Here is a 16,290-nt window from a genome sequence, read left to right on the forward strand (position 1 = left end):
TCCTCTGTGGCTGCAGGAAGATAATCACAGCTACTATGTGTCACGAAGTCATGGGCCGGGCGAGGCACGTATCAAGGAATTCTGGGTGAACATGGCAGAAGCCAACCGAAGCCAAGTGAAAATCCATGGCATCCTCTCCAACACACACAGGCAGGCCTCGGTGAGCATTCCCCACCCCCTCCACAAAGCTATGCCATCCCTTCCTGGGGCATCAGCTGTTGTGCCATAGCAGTGACCTGTGCATATTTCCCCAGCAACTTCTTTCCTTGAAAGGATTTCCAAACCCAGGGCACTAGCACCTTGGTCAGAGTAGCGATGCTCTCTCCCTGTGATTCCAAGGCCACCACAGAGGAAGAGACTCAGGCTAGAAATGAGCTTTGGTTTCCACAGATATATGCTCCACATTCAGGTTCACTTCTCATAGGCATGAGGCATCAGTAGAGAGACCAGCACAGCTCAGGCCCATTCCTAAAGCCTAAGGCATGTCCAACAGGCAAGAGGAGTTACGACACCCTGGGAAATGATGTAGCTAGCATCCCAGCCAGCTGCCTTGGACTCCCCAGCCCAAACAACAATACACCCATGTACAGCTGAGGCTCCAACACTTGTTCAGAGCAGGGCTTGAACTCATGCCTCTAGAGTCTGAGCAGGAGGCTTTATGTGTTTGGGCACTGTACCCCAGGAAGCCTATTCTAGCTGGACTCTAAGGAAGGGCTGAGCCTGGAGCTACTCCAATAGGTCAAGACATTCCAGGTGGTCACAGATATTGCCAGCAGGTTGCTGCCTCTCCAGGAAGGAGAAGGCACTGCCTTCAAGTACCCCTGTGTTCCCCCTCTGCTTTTATCCATCTGGGCAGCACTACTGTTCCCTATCCCATCTGCCTTCTACCTGTCAACCTGGTCAGGGCCTCACACAGAAGCATAGTCAATGTGATGCTTCCTAACATGGCATCTCTCTTGTCCCTACCTGTCTTCTGCAGAGAGTCATCCTGTCGTTTGACTTCCCCTTCTATGGCCATCTCCTGCGGCAGATCACCATAGCAACAGGAGGTGAGTGAGACCTGAGCCTTGTAGGAGGAATTTGGATGGGGGTTGCCCACTGTCCCTGGGGAAGCTGGCAGTGGTGATTGGAGGGGCAGTGTAGCCTAGCAGGCCAGGTGTCTATCTTCCCCCTCTACATCTTAATCTAGCTCTTCCAGGAGGTGATAACAGGGAATCTATTCCATCTGGTCCAGGAATCCAGTCCATCCAGTGCCTCTGTTTCCCCAACTCTAAAGGGGCAAGCATCTGCCCGAGAGAGCACTGCGAGGACTAGCCCGTCATCTGTAATCAGTGCTGAATGGTAGCATGATGCAGGAGCCAAAACCAGAACCCAGGGTCCAAACTGCCTAACACTCCAGGGGTTCAGCTCAGGCCCAGTTCTAGTTGGGATGGGAGTGGACAACCTGTTGAAGACACAGGCATGAGGGGGATCTGCAAGAGGATGGTGTCTTGGGGACAGTGGGGTGAGAGTGATAGGAGGGGGGCATAAATTGCTTTCCCTTGCTCCCATCTCAGGTTTCATCTTCATGGGGGATGTTATCCATCGGATGCTCACAGCCACACAGTACGTTGCGCCCCTGATGGCCAACTTTAACCCGAGCTACTCCCGTAACTCTACCGTCATGTACTTTGACAATGGTGAGCTGCCCCCTAGCCCTGCCATGGCCCAACAAGCTGCCTTGCTGCTACGTGCAAACACAGGCCCTGGCTACACTCCTGAGATGTATATTTGTGTCTGTGTACAATGTGCTGTCCCTTACACATGCATCTCTGTGTGGGACACGTGTCTATGTGAACATGTGATATGTATGCCCCTGTGCATGTGTGGTGTGTGTCCCTGTGGGTTCATCACTGGAGGTTTAACAACTGAGCTGGCATTTCTGATGCTGCTGGGTGAACCTGGGGAAGCCTTGATGAGCACCAAAATTGGAGATGTTTATTCAGAGACCCTCCTTTGGTCTGCTGCTGTGTGTGGGCTGAGGAGGAGGAGGATCTGGAGTGCCTTGTGTGACAGGTTTTTGGTTGTAGCCATGTTAGTCTAAGGACATATGCAGGTAGGCAAGGTTCTTTGGGTAGATGTGATATCTTTTATTAGACCAACTGAGTACTTGGAAAAATGTTCTTTGCAAGAAGGGTGCTTGTACCCAAAAGTCTGCAAAGAACATTTTTCCAACTACTCAGTTGGTCTAATAAAAGATATCATATCTATCCAAAAAACCTTGCCTACCTTGTGTGGGTAGGCAAGAGGAAGGAGTCACTTCAGTTGTGGGGGCTGCTGAGGGGGGAAGTGAAAGTAAACAGAGAACATTGAAACCAGGATCTGCCTCATCTCAAAATAATCAAGGGACTTCCAGCTAGTCTTGGTCACAGCTAAGTGAATTGTGCTTGGGCCTCTAAGCACATAGAGCACTGCAAGTCTATCCATGTGGGGGAAAGCAACCAAGGTCTGGGGTCTGTTGCTGGAGCCAGTGGATGGATGGCTCTGAGGCAATCAGATCCAGTGTGTGAGCAGTGTGACAGTGGGGTGTGGCATTTTGCAGATGGTGACTAGGAGGTGTGCATGTGGCGGTTGTTGCTATGTGGGTAAAGTGTATGCAGTTGTGAAATGGTTGTCGTGGCTAGTGCATTGGGCCCGCGGGTATCTGGGAAAGGCCATTACAGGTGGTGCCTGGGAAATTAAACTGATGTGACCCCACCTGACATGACCCCACCGCTAGCCCTGGTGGTGTCTCCTTTCTCCTGCAGGGACGGTGTTTGTCGTTCAGTGGGATAAGGTATATCTTCAGGGAAAGGAAGACATTGGCAGTTTCACCTTCCAGGCTGCTCTGCACAGCGATGGGAAAATTGTCTTCAGTTACAAGGAGGTGAGTGGACCTCTCTCCTGGGGGTGTGATCTTTGTGGGATGATGCAGCACTCCAAGGCAGATAGGACAGGACAAGAAACAGGGACTGATAAACAGGACAGACCCATCATGTATGCCAGATAGGGTTACCAACCCTTCCGGATTGGCTGGGAGTCTACCGGAATCACCATCGGTCTCCTGGTGACTATTGAAAGCAATCTGGGAGATTGTAATAGGATAGTTTAAGAAAATAAATTCAATTAATGAGATTATATCATGTTGGGAGAAAAAAAATCTCCCAGAACAGCTACAGTCAGAATGCCAGATGAGTGACCCTGGAGTCCCTGTTATCTTTCCTGATGACTCTCCATCCCTGTGGGGCTAGGAGGGTTCAAACCCCTTAGCTGGCCCCATAATGAGAACTGTCACTACATCCTCACGTCACACTGGGCTCTTTTCTTTCCAATACTCAGGAGAGACTGCATGCATGGAATAGGGTGTTGGGGCCTGGTGGGACAGGGTGAAGTAGGGGTGGAGCTGAAGTCATTGGGGCTGGGGCAAAAGACACATTGGCAAAGCATGCAGAAGGCTCTTCCTCCCTCCTCAGCATGGCAAGCTCTCCAAGAAAGAGTGGGTCTGTACAAATCACCCACTGGTGAGGATCTGGGACATGTCCCACCTAGGTCTGACCCCCAGTGGATATGGGTTGGGTACAGCCCAGCTGGGGAGCCTTAGATCTTAACTCAAGCTGTAGAGACCCTATCCTTATCTCTACTAGGACCTGGCTTAGTCCCTGGTGTTGGCCAAGATGGTGTTGGACAGCATACACGCTCCACACAAACGTCTTGTAGCATCTCTACAGCCAGCTCCCATTGTGGCTGATGGGCTTGGATCAACTCCAGGCAGGGATGGAGAACAGCAGGATACACAGGGCCCAGGCTGGTACAAGACAGTGGTCCTTAATCTACTCCTGAGCTATGGGAAGAACAGGAGGGGAGAGGCCCCCAGAGAATATCAGCTAGGTCATTCCAAGCTGTTTGACTCTGCTGGTGCCCACTGTACACGGCCCTTGGACACACAGACCATGAGGTTTCATGGGCTGTCGTCTCTCCCCATTCCAGATCCCCGTGTCTGTCCTGGCAATCAGCGCCACACAGCACCCTGTCAAAGCTGGGCTCTCTGATGCCTTCATGATCCTGAACCCCTCCCCTGATGTACCTGGTGAGTCCCCACCATGTGGGCTGCTTTGGCTGACTCTAGGGGAGGAAGGAAGATGAACAATTTGGTAGCAAGGAGAATGGGATGCCTTTCCCATCAGGGTTCCCATGGGCTCTATGCTCACTGGGAATGAGCCTACAGTGACAGCACTGCTGGGAAGAGAGGACTTCCCTCTTTCTTAAGCCAGGAAAACAGGACAGCTTTGCACCGCTTTTTGTGTGACCTCGATAAATCATTTGCTCTTTTTGTGGCTCAGTCCCCTGTATGTGAAATGGGGACAATGGCACTGCCTGACCTCATGGGGGGGTGGTATTCCTGACACACAGTATATCACCTTATGTCCTGGTAACATGGGCCAGATAAGTACCATCAATAGGTAGCTCTGTCTATTTGCCTTGGTCTCTTTCCTCTGGCTATGCTGGAATGCCCCTTTCAGAGGTTGAATTGGCAGTGGAAGCCTTGTTCTCTGAACACCCCATGGGCCAGGATAATGCTGGCCCAGCACACAATGTCTTCTTTGGAGACACTCAGCAGACAAAATGTTTTGCATTTCCTGCCTAGTGTATTTCAAAGTCATCTGTGGCAGCCAAGGCCTTGCTTCCCTGATGTCCAACTGATAAGGACAGGGAAGGATAAGGAGGGGGTGGGGTGCAGAGAGCACTGAAGAAAACAGGATAGGATGTGGATGGAAGAGATTGCAGGAACTCTAAACTGGGATGTCAGGTGCCTAAGTCCCTTTGGCTCCTTGGACATTCCTGCACTAATTAATGTTAGGAACATTCTGTGGATCCAGCGGAGAGCAGAGCAAGGGTGGGTTTGGAGATCAGAATGCAATCTCCAACATCTATAGCGAGCTCCCTCCTAAAGCTGCTTTGAAAAGCTAAAGCTAAGACTATGAATCCATCTTGCATGTGTATTGGAACGTGTACACTGCCTGCCTGTATAGCTGGGAGGTTGTCGGTGTTTGTTGCCTGTGTTTGTTGCTGTGAGCTGTATCTATGAGTTATATATAATGGTGTTGCATGTGTGCTCTGCATATGTGCTGTATGCATGTCAGGCATCACAGGTGGGGCATTAGCTGCCTGCAGGTACTACCTCTGTGTTGTCATGTGCATTTCAGCTGGGCTGCATCTGTGTGATGGGTGCATATGTGCTCTCTGCCCCATTTCTCTTGTGCCTCATGCATGTTGTGCACCACATTACATGTCAGCTGTGTGCTACAGGCATGTATCACACATATTGGTATGCTGCATCACATGTGCTGGGCATATGTTGACTTTGGGTGCCATCAGGTGAACATGAGTTGGCAGTATGTGATGCCAATGCCACATGGCTATGTTGCAAGCATGTCATGTCATATGTCTCATCTGCTTGTCACATGTGGTGTATGAGCTCCATGGACATGGAGTGCTTGTGGAAGAGGCTGTTGCAGCCTGTCTCCTTCCTTGCCATAATGAAAATCCCAACCACACTCCCTTTCATCCCCAGTGTGACTGTGCAGCACCCGATGCAGTCACAGCTGCTTGTTATTTATGGACCTGCCATCTGGCCCTCATTTATTCCCGTTTACAACAGTTTGTATAAAACTTCAGCTGTCCTGGATCACGCTTCCTAGCCCTGCCTGCCATTGGCCAGGTTTGCACTGCTTGCCCCACCTGTATATCAGCCATGCCTATACCTGTCAGAGGCCTCAGGGCCAGGGACATAGAGGGGAAAATGGGAGACCCGGAGAACTTGCAACAGAATCAGAGAAAGGGGGAGCAGGGAAGAAATGCAGCACTTTGTCCTGCCCATCCCAGGGCCCCCAGGGCCCCAAGCATTGAACAGATAATGAGTCTTACATATGCACACACCCACATCCCTTGGAGGTAAGTTCATATTAACTCCACAGAGACACAAGCCCATAAATGTGAAGAGATTTGACCAAGGTCACATAGGAAATCAGTGGCAGAGCCAGGGAAAGAACTCAGGAGTCCTGAATCATAGACCCCCTCCTCACCCCTTGGTCACCTGACTGAGTAAGGAGGGGGGAAGAGGCAAAGACAGGGAAGGGGAAGAGGCTGATTTGGGGAAACAGGGATGGACAGATAGCTGGGAGACTGGATTGGGTGCCTCCCTCAAGTGTGAGCTCCATGAGTTGGGGAGGCTGAGAGGCTCCAGCCATGAGTCACCAACAAGCAATGTGCTGCACAGCTCATGTTTGTTTAGAACGACACAGAACTGGATCATGTCCATTTAAAGAGCATGTGATTGGGGAAGGGGCTGAGATTGCTCCCAAGCTCCTCCAAAGGAAAACATAGAGGAGAAGATTCTACCCCCTCAACATCCCTTCTGTTTCCCACCCCCCCCAGCCCTCCCCTCTCTTAGCACCTTACAAGCATCTGTGCATTGTTACATCCTGCAGTGTTGAACCCAATGCTCATTTAGTAATGCTAGCATTTCTGCTCCTCCCCATACAAACATACCCCTAGCTACCACATTCAGGGACCACTCCTCTCCCAAGACTCCAGTCCTGCAGTTAGTGGCAGGCAGACCAATGCCCAGAAGAAGCCAAGTGCTGGTTCTTCAAGCTTTTCCACAACCCTAGTCAAACCCTGACAGGTTGTAGAGCAGAGAGCAGGCAGGGGGTACACAGCAGGCCCATGCCCTTCTCTAATGGGGCCTGTCACTGTTTCAGAGTCTCGCCGCAGGACAATCTACGAATACCACCGCGTGGAACTGGACACTGGCAAGATCACCAGCATGTCAGCTGTGGAGTTCTCCCCACTGCCCAGTGAGTCACCTCTCTGCTTAGTGTCTAAGAGCATGTCTCCCTCTAGTGCTTTTGCCCAGCAGCTACAACAGTGCTCCTTGGAGCAAGAGGGTTACTGTTAGAGGCCTGTGTTTTGAGATATAGGCTAGGGACAGACATTACACATAAACTGGTTTAAGTGATCAGAAACTGGTTTAAACCTGTAACAGAACAGATGTTCAGTGCACATAAACCAGTTTGAAAATGGCTGAAACTGGTTTGAGATAAACCTGGTTGAATGTAGTATCAGACTTAACTGATTTGGCTGAAACCGGTTTGTATGCAATGTCTGTCGCAGACCCCTTGCTGGTTTAAGTTAAATCAGAGTTCCCTGCATCCTGGCATGCTCTGTGGGTTGGGTGGGGCTCTCAGCTCCACAGCAGAGCTGGCTCCACCCCTTTGCTCCCTGACTGGAGCTCGGCACAGACTTGCAGGCACAGAACAGTCTGCTGGCTTCCCTGTGCCCCCCTCTCCCCACACCTCACCACTCACTGCTTAAGCAGAGATCCCTTCCTCCTCTCTGCCACAGCACAGACCATAGCCAGCATGTGGTATGCTATCTAATGCTGAGAGGTGTCTGTGCATGTCTCTCTCTCTAATTTCACTGGGACAGGCAGACAGAACAGTGACTGCTTAGGGCTTTTGGAGCTAATCAACAGGTCAGCTGGTAAGCTGTTTAAGAAGTTTGAAGTAATGTGAAGAGAGCCTATTGTTTTGCTAATCGGGTGATAAAGACTGTTATCACTGCCCCTCCCCTCCCTTACTTGCCTGTCAGTTTGCTGCAGACAGTATGGCAAAGCAGGGAGGGAGATTGAAAAGCTCCATATCATCAACAGATGCGCACACTGTACATCCCCCTTGTCTCAGTGCTAACGGGGGGCTGGGAGCTGGCAACACTCCCACCCCTTGAGCAGCCAGCGGGGAAAAGCCTGTGACCCTGCAGGCAGATCTCCCTAATGAGAGAGTCCTGCCTGGGCCCAGCCATGCCCCCTTCAGCTCAGCTCCCTGCAGAAGGGAAGGGAGGGCTGCTCTAGCACCCGCTGGCTTCTGGCTTGAGCCACTTCCAGCCTGTGCCTGAATTTGCTCAGTCCAGAGAGCATGTCTGTCCAGTTTCAAACCAGTTCAGCCAAGTCAGGGTAGACTAACTGCAAAGATTGAATCAATTCAGGCTCAGGCTTCTTGAATGTCTGTCCCTAGCCTAAAGGTTCCTGATTGGATCCGTGCCATGACTGCTGTCAGACATGGCCAACATTTGGTGAACCAGCCCAGATTCAATCCCTCCCCACAGCAATTCCCAAATGCCTACCACCACACCTAAGAAGTATGGCTGTTTCGTAGCAGAACTGGGGATCTGGGATGAAGAGAAGCATCCTGATTTGTTTTGTTGTCCTGGAGTGAGTGAGAAGAGCAGGCACAATGCTAGCTTCCCATATGCTTTCATATCTAATACTGATTTACCCTAATCCACAGCCAGTATCACTCTACTCTGGCAGCACTCTTCATTCTAGATCTCCTGCCACTACTGTTCTTCCAATTCTAGTGGGCCCCCCACTACAGAAAGGATGTGGACAAATTGGAGAGAGTCCAGCAGAGGGCAACAAAAATGGGAGTGGAGGGGTGGGGCTGGGGGACATGACTTATGAGATTTTTAAGGCCTGGCTTGACAAAGCCTTGGCTGCAATGATCTAGTTGGGGTTCTAGTTGGAGATGGTCCTGGTTTGAGCAGGGGGTTGGACTAGATGACCGCCTGAGGTCCCTTCCAACCTGAATTTTCTATGATTCTGTGATTCCCATCATCCTGACCTGCAGCACCTCCTAGTATTCCAAACCCCGGTGACCCCATCCTTACCAGCTTAGTTGATGCACCTCAGTCTTGATTTCCAGGAATCCATCTGCTGTTTTAATCCTAACTCAGTTTTAACCCTGTTGTGCCCATCTGTGTTACTGGTATGACTGGGACAGATGTTCATAAGAGCTGAGACCAAGCATGCACACATACATGCGCGCACACACACACACTCTTCCATGCAGCTAACCTCTTCTGAACACTGATTTATAGCCCATCCCCCCGCCCCTCTCCCAGCCCCTCTCCCAGCCCACCAATGGCCGCCTGGCCTGCCCCAGCTCCCAGAACTTGGAGAAAAAAAAGCCCCGGCTCAGCAGGTGCTGCTCGGTGGGGGGTGATCCCTGCTGCCCCACACTGCCAAAGGTGCAGAGAGCTTTGAATCAATTTGGACCTTTAAATTGGTCCCGATTCAATTCAGATTCAAAGATTTGGCCACCGAATCGAGCCAAATCTCCTCCGAATCGAATCACCACCCAAAGCTTCGCACAGCCCTACTGATTTATTCTAGGCTGGTTGACAACACCCTTTCAAAACTATGTGGAAAGTACTTCTTGATTCCATAACCCCTCCCCTGAGGACTCTGATGATATTCACAAAGGAACCTTTTAAATAGATACATTTGGTGTACAAGATACCAAGGACACATACACATAAGGAAAAGCTATGATGCAGTACATAAATACAAGCCAAAGAGTAAATCTGTCCTGAGTATACCAAGGTTATGCATTAAATGGTCTCCCCTGTTTATTTTATGACACTCTTAATAACATGCAGGGTCACTGCAAAGCAGATCATAAATAAGGTTTCTGAGATACTTTTTTTCTTTTTTACTTCCTTTTCCCCTGGCAGCTGGGGCAGTTGAGAACACATCTTTACAGGAACTGAAGAGCTGTTGGGAAAATACTAGATTCTCCCTGCTGGGGGTTTGAGCTCAAGTCTTATTTAGGTCACAAGTGGAATAGGCATTTCAGGGCTTTGCCCATTTCTGGGAGGCCACTGCTCCATAATAATTGTACGTTCCAATGGAAGTGACAGCATCTGCTAAGCTGGAGACCAGAGCTGGACCACCAGCAGCAGGGAATGGGTATGGAGGTGAGGACTGAGGGGAATCTGATAAATGTGGGAACACTGTGGTTAGAACAGCAGGGAAGGCAGTGTGGGTTGGGATGGAAGGGCATTGGATAGGCTGTGAGCACAAGGTGCCCAGGGGTGTTAATGCCAAGACTGAAAGTTGGTAGTGATGGACATTGGAAAGGTTATGAGTGTCGGGAGCCCCAGGCTGGAGAAGCCATAGGGGCTTCCAGTCAGCACTGAATTATATCAAGCTCCAAAGAGAATTGAGAAAAGCAAGGGTGGCTGCCACTCCAGTCTGACAGCATTGGTAGGAGTGTGTGAGGCCCAGAAGCAGATATATGCACAGTGCCAAAAGTGTGCCAGGGCCTTTGTCTTTCCAGACCAGTGTTAAGTCTCTAATCTGCCATGATATGCTGGCTGTGATTCTTGCGGGAGCTTTATTAAAAATTTGCCGCTAAATTGCAGCGATGACTGGGATGCCTTCCTACATTCTGGTAGAGAATGGATCCCACTCAAATAGCACAAATAAACGACTCCCCTCTACAAGGGCTTACTTCAAGCACAGCACAAGGCTAGTCTGTTGTAGATATTTTTTCAGGACCTAAGTACAAACCTTTTTATAGCAACCAAATGTCTGCCCCACTTCCATTCTTCCTTCTGAGAAATTCTCTGGGTTAAAACAGGAAGCAGCAAGGGCCTGGGTTTGGAATTATTCCAAGTTGATTTTGATGGAAACTCCCCTACTGAAATATCATCAGCCTGTTCCTGTTAGGAAGGTGATAATGTGACTTCCAAATTCACTGCCCATAGAGGCTGGATGAGGGGTTCATCGGACAATGGTCTCCTTTAACCCCCATGTTGAATGCACTCTCCTTCATGTCCAATTTTGTCCAAATGCTAGTGCATTACTGGTACATTTCTCTTCTTTCTCTTACAGCCTGTCTCCAGCACCAGAGCTGTGAAATGTGTGTGACCTCAGAGATGACTTTCAACTGCAGCTGGTGTCATGTCCTGCAGAGGTAGCTCAGATTGGGTTTCCTCCTCTTTGGTCCTCCTTGCACTCACCCTTCTGTAGCTGGAGGAGCAAGTTGCAACCTCAGGTCTAATCTCCACTGATATGTATAATAGTGTTGTTACATTCACCTGTAACAGAAAAACCTTTCTAGAATTTGTACCTGACTCACGTTAGGAAAATGTTCATGTCTTACGGTGAAAAGGTGACTTGATCACAGTGTGCCTATCTGGGGAAGAGATTTCTGATAGCAGAGGGTTTTTAAATCTAGCAAAGGCAGAATGAGATATAGTCATTGCATGCTGAAGATAGACCAAAAATAAGGTGCCAATTTTTGACAGCAAGTGTGATTAACCATTGGAACAACCTAACAAGGGAGGACTTATCATCACCTTAAGTCTTTAAATCAAAGTTGGATGTCTCTTTAAGGGAATGTTCTAGCTCAACCAAAAGTTATGGTCTGATGAAGGAATCACTGAGGGAGTCTCAGTGCGTTACACAGGAGGTCAGACTAGATGATCAGAATGTACTTTTCTGGCCATAAAAATCTATTAATCTCAGGATGTGTCTGTGCTGGAAATCCTGACCCATTTGATGTAGGGGGTTATGTGTGGCAGTATTGCAAATGACTGTCTTGCTAATGTGGTTGGGAACAACATAATTCAGTACAGTCCGAATGTGCTAAGCACTTGTGACTCAGCTGAATTTAATAGGGCCAGTGAGTCTTAGGTGCCTGATGTGGAACTAGGCTCAACCCTGCTATACACATGGTGCTGGTAACTCCACTTTCCAGAGAAGATAACCCTCCATCATCTGAGGATTCCAGCCTTTTGGGCTCCATCCAACCATCCCACCTTGAAGAAAGCCAGATCCTTCTTCCTGCATTCAGCTCATACACAGAAACAAGGAGCATGCCCAGCCTAATGAGGTTTCAGTGTGACATGATTTATTTTAAGCTGGTGGCAGGGGAGGGGACCCAGTAACACAGATCCAGGGATTCTGCACGATGACATCCATACGCAAGATGTCCATTGCTTCAAGGACATCATACCATCAGAACCCATTGCCTCTTTCCTTTCCCAACAGTGCCCTAAATTGAATGGGGTTGTATCTGTCTCCCTGGCAGAGAGATGCTGAAAGGGATATGGCTCCCAAGGAAGCTGGATTCTGCCTCTTTACATCTGCTTTCTATCAGTTGTCCAGGTTCATGTCCTTTTTTCCCCTGAATGCAGCAGGGGAATGAAGCAGTTATATCTCCAGGCCTAAACCAGTCTTCATAAAGCAGTCAGCAAAAAGCCCTAACACACTAAGGCTACAAACAGATGTCACATTTGTCCAGCATAAACCATTTTATCCTCAGGCAAAGGGCAGCCATCTAAACGTCTATGTCCATTGTCAGGGAAAATTAAAAGAATAGTCACAGGATAAGAAGAACTAACAGTTTATCCCAGGACACCACAAAGTGCATCTGAACAGTTATCCCAGGATTGCATCATTGAATCAATGGCAGAAAAGCATCAGTGTATTCAGCAGCTTGCTAAACCCTGCTTAGAATGGTGATGTGTATACATGCCAATCCAGGATGTTTCTGTTCCAGGACAAACACAGGCACGCATATGTCCAAGGACAAATGCAACAATGTCTGTTCCTAGCTTCACTGAAGCAAGCATGGAAGCAAGCATCACTCCTCGATTCATTGCTTCCCACTAGGCCAAGTCCCACAGTCACAGGTCTTCCTTGCTAAAGGACAGTATCCTGGTTGGTAGCTTCAGATGATAAGACCTGCTGCTATTCTCATTAAGAGAAAAGTGTGCAAAAAGAATGTAGGTTTGACAGCAAAACCAAACCCCAAACCGAGGTGGATGGGGTCTGGAACCCTAGAGCTCATGGAAATTCTATTTCAATGCATTTCTAATTAATTTCACAGGCAAGTGTGATCTCCCAAACACCAGCTAATCGAAGTTTAGACTGTGACTTATGATATGATCTATATCAGAGGTTCTCAAACTGTGGTCCACAGACCACCACTGTTCCACAAGCTCCATTCAGGTGATCTGCAGAAAGATTGCAGAACAATCGAGAATATCTGTACTTGTAAGACTACTGATATTAAAATATGAGTTGTGTGCTTTGATTTGTAGAACAAAAAAACGTTTAAGTGGTCCGCTGAGACCCTCAGCAATTTTCAAGTGGTCCGCAGAAAGAAAGTTTGAGAACCACTGATCTATGTTATGATCTCTATTACAGTAGCATCTTGAGGCAAAGATCCATTATTTCCAGGGTCGCAGACAAACAGATCCTGCCCTGAAGAGCAAACAGTCTAAATAGAAAAGACAGTAAAAGGGAGGGGAAAAAAGAAGTATCAATCACTCCACTGTACCCATGGGAAAAACACGTCAAGGAGGGTTTGGGGTGTCCCCAGTGCCCCCAGGGAAAATCTTCTGAGTACACCACATCCACTCACTTCTGTTTGCACACACCACACCTGGAAACACAGTGGTAAAGCTGCTCATGGCCACTCTTGTGACTTGTCTCCTGTGTATTTTGGATAAGCTGTACCCAGTACTCCTGGAGTGGCTTCATCACTGTATTTCTGGGGCTTTGGTGTGTACAAGTGGAAGCAGATGGGTGGGATGTGCTTGGGAGCATTCTTCTCCAAGAACTCTGGGGATTCAGGGTAGACATACTGGTAGGCTCCAAGTACCTAAGTAAATCAGCTGCCATCTCATTGGCTTCCAAAAGGAGCTGGCCTCCAGTGAAAATTCTACTCTATGCATCTTGCTGAAGTCCTATGTGAAGCTGGTAGCAGAACCAGTGACTGAATCCCAATAGTCTGAATCAAAGTTTAGTGCATTAACCAGGAGATTATTCTTCCTCTGTAATACCCTCTTACATGGCATTGATTACAACCTTGCCTTTTACCACACGAGCAACTTTTCAGTACAAGCTTTTCAGAGCTCCTGGGTCACCTCCTTCTTGAGGTGTTCCCTTTTATTAGCTGTAACCTTGGTTCACTTCTCACTTGTCTCCTAAGATCATCTTCAGATCAGAGTTCCACTCTATTCCTTCCTTTTCTGCAGAGATTTCCGTAGCTGGTGTTTTCTTGGTGCTGTTCATTTTGTTTTGTGTCACTTTTTCTGTGCAGATGTTGCTGGAAAAAAAAACACATGATGGAGTTCATGGCCTTTCCCTGGCATACAGTCCAGAGGATGGAAATTCAAACTCACTGTATATGTTATTTTCCTATTTCCCTGCCTTTTTATTTCCCTCAGAGGGTCAAAATCATCCCCTTTCTCCTTCATAAAGAGGAAAGTTTGGGTCCTTCCAACACAGCTGTGCTGGAACCTCCATGTCTATGGAGACTCCCTTCTATCAGATCCTTCCAGTCTTCTGCCATAGATTCACTTCTGATACAGAAGAATGCTGACAACTGCACTCCGATCATCTTCATGTTCAATCAATCACATGGTGTTTTTGCAATACTGTTTTCCTTCCCATAACATTCTGTATGTTCTGAGTTTTTGCTCCTTTTTGATCAGGGAAATTTCCTGCTATTTATGAGAGCTTGGAAAAAATACCTTTCTAAATTCCCATATATGTTAACAAAGTATTTAAGATGTAATCTCTGGCTATAGGTAGAGTTAATTTAACCACTTCAAAAGTGGAAGGGGAGACTGCATCAGCTGTTATGTTCTGTTACCTCTACTGTCTCCTATAATGATGCAAATGAGCTAAATCAGGGGTGCTCAACCTGTAGGACAGATTCAGACCACAGGGCCATGTAATCTGGCCCATGGGGCTTCCCCTGGGTCTGAAAATTTATTGGCAAGGGAACAGTGGAAATGTTAATTGCCATTTCCTTGCTGCTAAATTATTGGGCCTGGGTGCAGTCTCATGGTCTGGATAGCATGGCCCTGCATGTTAGATTCAGCATGCAGGGCAGTACGGGGCTGATCTGGGCCCACAGGGCAGCATGAGGCCCAATCCTGGTGTGCACAGCTGGGCCGAGGCAGCATGGGACCCGATTGTGCCACCTGCAAGGGTGACACAAGCCTGATCAAGGTGCACAGGGCCATACAGAGCACTGTGGGTCTTCTCCAGCCACAGGGGGCTGGGTGGAGGCAGCGCAGGGCCCAATCCCTTCATATGGAGCCAGGCAAAGGCACTGTGGGGCCTGATCCTGGCACATGAGGCCTGACCTGGCCTATGGACTAGTCTGCATCACAACTCTGGCCCACATGCCAAAAGATTAAGCACCACTGAGCTCAATCACTATAAATGAAACTCTGATTGAAACAGGGTTAAACTTGCAATGGATTTGCTATACTTGTATGGCTACAGGAGCAAGCAGAGGTAGCTGCTACATCCTACTGATCAACTGCATGTTTTCATTACCGCACAGAGGCTGGTTACAATTAGTGCCATTATTCAATGTTCTACTGCATTTGTTTGGCTAAGTGTCTGTCTGCTGTGCCCATCATGGTAGCCTCTGGGATTCCCACACTGATGAGAAACATCCACCTGAATTAAGCAGTACCACCCATATGGAGCAGTCAAATGAATGTCTGCTGGATCCCTGACTGCTTTGCTAGCTGTGCCTATTAGTGAATGTACTCTCCCAAATAACAATCTATTTGTCCACAGATGTTCCAGTGGGTTTGATCGATATCGTGAGGAGTGGTTGTCTTATGGCTGTGGCCAGGAGGTGAGTTCAAGACAAGGGTATTTTCCCTTAATTTAACAGTGTTAGCACATCTGTGGCCCTCTCATTTTCTGAAAAAGGGGGATCCTACTCTCAGATACCTATCTCTCTTATGATGAGAAATTTGATTGCTAATAGAATTCTTGATAGGACAGTTGCTTTAAATATGTGTATGGCCATGTGGAGAATGGTAAGTGGCTTTGGGCTCCTCAGAGACAGGGATGGTTGAATTATCTCATGCCATGGAACTAAGGAAAAGAGTTTCAGAATACAGCCACACCCAAATTCTCCAGAAACAAAAACATGAGCTTTGTGTGGTCGGGAAGAATATAAGTCTTGCTTGCCATACATGGCATCAGAACCAGTAATCCACTGAGTACAGCATTTCACCTCCATTTTATTCTGGAATAGATGGATGATAATCTATCTCATCTGGTACCGCCACCCCCTTGGGCTCTGGCAGAAATCAATGGTCCATCTAATCTGGTGTCCTGTCTCCGGCATCAGCCAGTGCTAGATGCTTTAAAGAAAGGTGTAAAAAAAGTACCTAATGGCACAGTGCTATCTCACTGAAGGATTTCTTCCTGAGCCTTTGAAGTATGATCATTATCCACCCCTAAGCAAGAAAATGTTTAGGCTTTGTTATTTCAATCCTAGTTAGTGTTACTATCTCCACACTGACTGAGCTAATTGCTTTGCTTTGGAAAAATCAGCTCTGATGACATGTCTGGTTTTTGTCTGTTTTGTTTTGTATATTTCCTGC

General features: G+C 48.1%; 1 protein-coding gene across 3 annotated transcripts in view; it reads left to right on the plus strand.

Annotated features, from left to right (window-relative positions):
- Window positions 1-16,290, plus strand: part of PLXDC1 (plexin domain containing 1) — a 55,879-nt gene that overhangs the window by 26,837 nt on the left and 12,752 nt on the right. For all 3 annotated transcript variants that reach the window (XM_006022563.3, XM_025202936.1, XM_025202935.1), the window contains exons 3-10: window positions 17-160; window positions 980-1,049; window positions 1,557-1,679; window positions 2,787-2,905; window positions 4,006-4,105; window positions 6,780-6,875; window positions 10,751-10,832; window positions 15,470-15,530. In XM_006022563.3, the coding sequence (XP_006022625.1) occupies window positions 17-160; window positions 980-1,049; window positions 1,557-1,679; window positions 2,787-2,905; window positions 4,006-4,105; window positions 6,780-6,875; window positions 10,751-10,832; window positions 15,470-15,530 (795 nt within the window). The remainder of the gene's footprint in view (window positions 1-16; window positions 161-979; window positions 1,050-1,556; window positions 1,680-2,786; window positions 2,906-4,005; window positions 4,106-6,779; window positions 6,876-10,750; window positions 10,833-15,469; window positions 15,531-16,290) is intronic.

The sequence above is a fragment of the Alligator sinensis genome, unplaced genomic scaffold (assembly GCF_000455745.1).
Source record: "Alligator sinensis unplaced genomic scaffold, ASM45574v1 scaffold886_1, whole genome shotgun sequence".
Taxonomy (NCBI): Eukaryota; Metazoa; Chordata; order Crocodylia; family Alligatoridae; genus Alligator; species Alligator sinensis.